The sequence below is a fragment of the Austrofundulus limnaeus genome, unplaced genomic scaffold (genome assembly GCF_001266775.1).
Source record: "Austrofundulus limnaeus strain Quisiro unplaced genomic scaffold, Austrofundulus_limnaeus-1.0 Scaffold454, whole genome shotgun sequence".
NCBI classification, from domain to species: domain Eukaryota; kingdom Metazoa; phylum Chordata; class Actinopteri; order Cyprinodontiformes; family Rivulidae; genus Austrofundulus; species Austrofundulus limnaeus.
Window position 1 is genome coordinate 237,529 of NW_013952856.1, and position 4,274 is coordinate 241,802.

Genomic DNA, 4,274 nt, shown 5'->3' on the forward strand with positions numbered 1-4,274 from the left:
GGTCTCTGGTTGTCAATTGTTTAATGTTCGGGCGGGTTGTTGTGTTTTCTCTGAGTTCCTAGGTTAAAAATACCGAACAAAAATGTTTTGATTCATGTAAAATTTTGCTTCCACTTCACAATTGTATACCACTTTGTGTTGGTCTTTCACATTAAATTCCAGTGAAATATATTTATGTTTGTGGTTGTAATGTGACAAAATATGGAAAAGTTCAAGGGGTATGAATACTTTTGCAAACCACTGTATGTATATAGTTTGGGTGCATCGATACAGGAAATTCACGGTTCGGTTCGGTTCGATATTTTAGTCTCACGGTTCGATATTTTTCGACACAAAAAAGAGAAATTTCCATGCCCCTTTTAACTTGTAATTTACTTATATTAATTATGAACATTTGTTTAACCTCAAAAGTACAGTTTTTTTAAATGTTGCTGAAACAGCAAGTTTCTCAGTGGACCTGCGCTCAGAAATGCAGCCTAGGTGGAGTAGTCGAACACAGATCCACTGATCCTTTAACACAGAGCATCTTCAGAAGACAAGGTGATAAAATAAAATTTTAAAATCTGTATTGTTGGATACAGCACTGTTCGATATGATTCAGTACGGTTCGATACGGGTACATGTATTGTTGCACCCCTAATATATATATATATATACAGTATATAGTAGAGCCTGCTTCTGTTGTGATTAGTTTCTGCATTCAGACACTCCATAACTCGACCAGGGACTTCTAATTTTTCAAAATGGTTGTGCAGGCCCTCCTTTTTTGATTGACACTTATTTCGACCAGTTGGGTTGTTTTTTTTTTGACAATAATATCAAAAGTTGTTTTTTGGGCTATTTTGCAAAAAGTGCTCAAAAGAGAACGGGTTGAGTTGTTCAAAAGAATGAAGAGTGATCTTTTTAAGAAGAAATGTCTGAAAAAACGCAAGTACTGAACACTTTGGACTCTGGATTATGAACTGGGTACTGATGGAGAACATGTTCATTTTGAAAATTAACGTTTGTTTAAATGTTGTTCAGATGTAAATACTTTTGAAAATGTGGGGGAAAATGTATTTCTACTATTTATAGTTATTCCTGGATAATACTGCAGTAATTGTTAATTAATACTCACCTAAGGCTATAAATTCTTATTCTTATCTTATTGTTGTTTATATGCAAATCGAACATAACATTTATGTTGTTGCAAATTATGTTTGTGAAAGTAAAGCATATTTTTATGAAATGTACAGATTTATGATGGTCCCTGTGTAGGTAGACTTCCTAAGGGTTTCCTCAAACGATTGGGTTAATAAGACTGAAGATTAATCTATGATTGGCGAGGCCACCACAGGCCAGCCACTGGCTCTGCCATTGTACCTGATGGTGGATAAAATTGCTCCTTCCATTTGACAGGGTCTGCCTCAGACACACAAAAAATCTACTTTTTTCTTATTCACTGCAAAAATTGTCCACCTAACCAAGTTTTAAAATCTTATATCCAGCCAAAAAGTATTTTTGATCTTGTTTTGAGACTGATTTACTAAACAAGAACTAATTGTGTAAGAATAATACTCTTGTTTTCAGAATGTGTAAGATTATTTGTCTTGTTAGTCTGAAAATTTGACTCAAATTAAGTCAAAAATTTCTGCCAATGGAGTAAGAAAATTTTACTTGGTAAGATTCTTGAGATACTTGATTTGACTCCTTTTTTCTTATTTCAAGAATCTTACCAAGTAAAGTTTTCTGACTCCATTGGCAGAATTTTTTTTATTTAATTTGAGTGAAATTTTCAGACTAACAAGACAAATATTCTTACATATTCTAAAAACAAGATTATTATTCTTACACAATCAGTACTTGTTTAGTAAATCAGTCTCAAAACAAGATCAAAAAGACTTTTTGGCTGGACATAAGATTTTAAAACTTGGTAAGACGGACAGTTTTTGCAGTGTACACACCATGATATCGTGCACCACAAACATTAAGGTTTGTGTTTTCTGTTCAGTTCCAGTCCAGAAACCATTCATCTCGAAAACTACAAACGTTCACCATTCAGCTCCCTCATCAACATCAGCATAATGCTTCTCCTTTAGATCCTCTCTGTCCGCCGCATGCTGCTGAGTTGTTCTCACATCAAAGTTACTTCATCTCACCTGACAACGACTGGATTAGGAGAGAAGGGTTATTAAAGAGAGGCTGCAGCAGCTGTCTGTGAGTCGTGTTATACAACAGGCAAGCGGTTGTTGTGGCTGACAGATGGAAACCTGACATTACTGAAAGTACGTCAGCAGCAGATGCAGGTCGAGCTCTGACTATAAGCATGAGTCAGAAATTAGTTTACCATAATAACACTGTTAATGAATCTATTTATCACGTCCCGTCTTCATAATCTGGGTATTATTGTGAAACTCTTCTTACTTGTGACTAGCACCGTCACATCATTATTCTTACAGTGGCAAGTCAGTGTCTGAAATCTTGTAATCATTCAGAAAGAACAATTAGAACAGAACAGAAAATTGTGTATTTGAAAATATTTATTAAAGTACATTTATGAAACAGAAGTGAAAGAAAACATGAAGTATAAAGGTTATCAGTTTCTTTAAAAGTCATTGTGTCAAGAAGGCAAAAACTGAAATAATATGTTACATCTATCAAAATTCACTTGGCTATGACTAAAATAATAAAACGAAAATAAATACATACAAAATAGAGACATTTGGAAAGGTGATATGTGTTCAGAAGTTAAAGCAGGAGCTCAAATTTCTTAGGAAACGAGTCGAGACTCTTCGTTGTGGTACAGCTTCAGTGACAGCCGGGTCACTTTCAAAGCAGGAGGTTTTTCTTTCTCGGTGTACAAGCAGCGCTCACACTTTCAACAGTTCCCTCAGCCATTAGTGGTCAGGTAGAAAAATCTGAGTCGTAAGACATTTTCAATATGGAAAAATATCTGCGATCTAGAAACAATAGAAAAAGATACATTTGGAGAGAACACTGCATCGTCGTCTGTCTTTACACACATCAGATCTGTACGGCAGTGAAACCAGCCTGTGGCAGAAGGTCTTTGTGCACATGAAGTGGATCTTCAGTCTGGTGTTAGTGAACTAAACGCAGCAGCAGCAGCTTGCAGGCAGGCTGATGAGTCCAGGCCGTTGTAGTTCAATTTGACTGGCCTCCGTCTGAAATGTCATTAAGGTTAAGTGAGGAACTTCAGAGCCAGGAGACGAGTGCAGAACCTCTCCTCACTGAGTGGAGTCGGAGTCACTGGAGTCCAGGCTGGTCTGTGTGGGGGTGCAGCTGCGATGGCCCCCCGGTGGGCAATGGAGGGTCTGGGTGCTCCGCCGCAGGTTTTCCAAGGACTGCAAGAAGGAGCGACGAGCCCTTTCCTCTTCCAGCGGGGAGGAACCTTCCTCCTCCACCTCGGCGATCTCTGCGAAGGTGACGGGCTGGGTTTTGAAGCGAGCCTCGCGGGGCCGGCGGGAGCGACTCTTGCCCTTTGCGAGGCCCTCAGGGACAGGCAGCTGCTGGGGGAACTCTTCCATGGCAGCGGCCATGAGGTGGGCTGACAGGACGTGGAAACCAGAGGCCTCCGAGGTCATTGGACGCACAGCAGCCATGGCCAAGCAGAAGTCAAATGAAACTGAATTTGAGGACTTCTGCTCTTCCCTACTGCCACAAACTTGACTTTCAGGAGCCTTGTCTGAAAGGAAAGAAAACTATCTCAGGAGCCACAAAACAAGAGTCCATCCAAAATAAACTCAACAATCAGGGTAGAAAATCTTCTCCAAATAAAGATCTTCAAGATCTCCTCGTCAGTTCTGCTACCCTCAGCTTGTTTGGAAACTCTTGAGTCTGTCGTCTCCCCTCTGTCTCTCGTTCTGTGTCCGTCTCAGTCTGCTTGAGCTTATGCCACAAACAGCTCCAGCCTTCTCTTTTATAGCAGCGCGCCACACGCCCAGTTCCTCTCTCCCCATACGCCCCGAGCCTCTCAGGTCCCTCCCACCCCCACTTTCTCCCCTGTCAGTCACGGTTCTAGCCTCTATTACAGTCAGCCCCTCAAAACAAACACGTGAAAAGGCAAACACTGTGTGTGCTGGCTTTAAATGTGCACACACACATGCAAAGACACCAACAACGGAAAAACATGTTTCTTTCAGCTGTTTCCGGGGGGTCGCCAAACTGAGATAACTTGCATGAAAGTTTGGCAATTATTCTTATGCTGGATGACCTTCCTGACGCAAACATTGTCATGTGGAGCAGAGGGCTGCCATCTTGGATGCCTTGGGGGGGGG

General features: G+C 40.5%; 1 protein-coding gene across 1 annotated transcript; it reads right to left on the reverse strand.

Annotated features, from left to right (window-relative positions):
* Positions 1–2,559: 2,559 nt before the first annotated feature.
* Positions 2,560–3,899, reverse strand: cunh11orf96 (chromosome unknown C11orf96 homolog). The gene has a single exon (XM_014025066.1). The coding sequence runs from the start codon at positions 3,597–3,599 to the stop codon at positions 3,225–3,227; it is 375 nt and encodes a 124-aa protein (XP_013880520.1). The 5' UTR covers positions 3,600–3,899; the 3' UTR covers positions 2,560–3,224.
* Between the last annotated feature and the right edge of the window lie 375 nt (positions 3,900–4,274).

Excerpts from the sequence above, each read along its gene's own strand:
- cunh11orf96 (XM_014025066.1), bottom strand. The coding sequence starts at position 3,599 with ATGGCTGCTGTGCGTCCAATGACCTCGGAGGCCTCTGGTTTCCACGTC.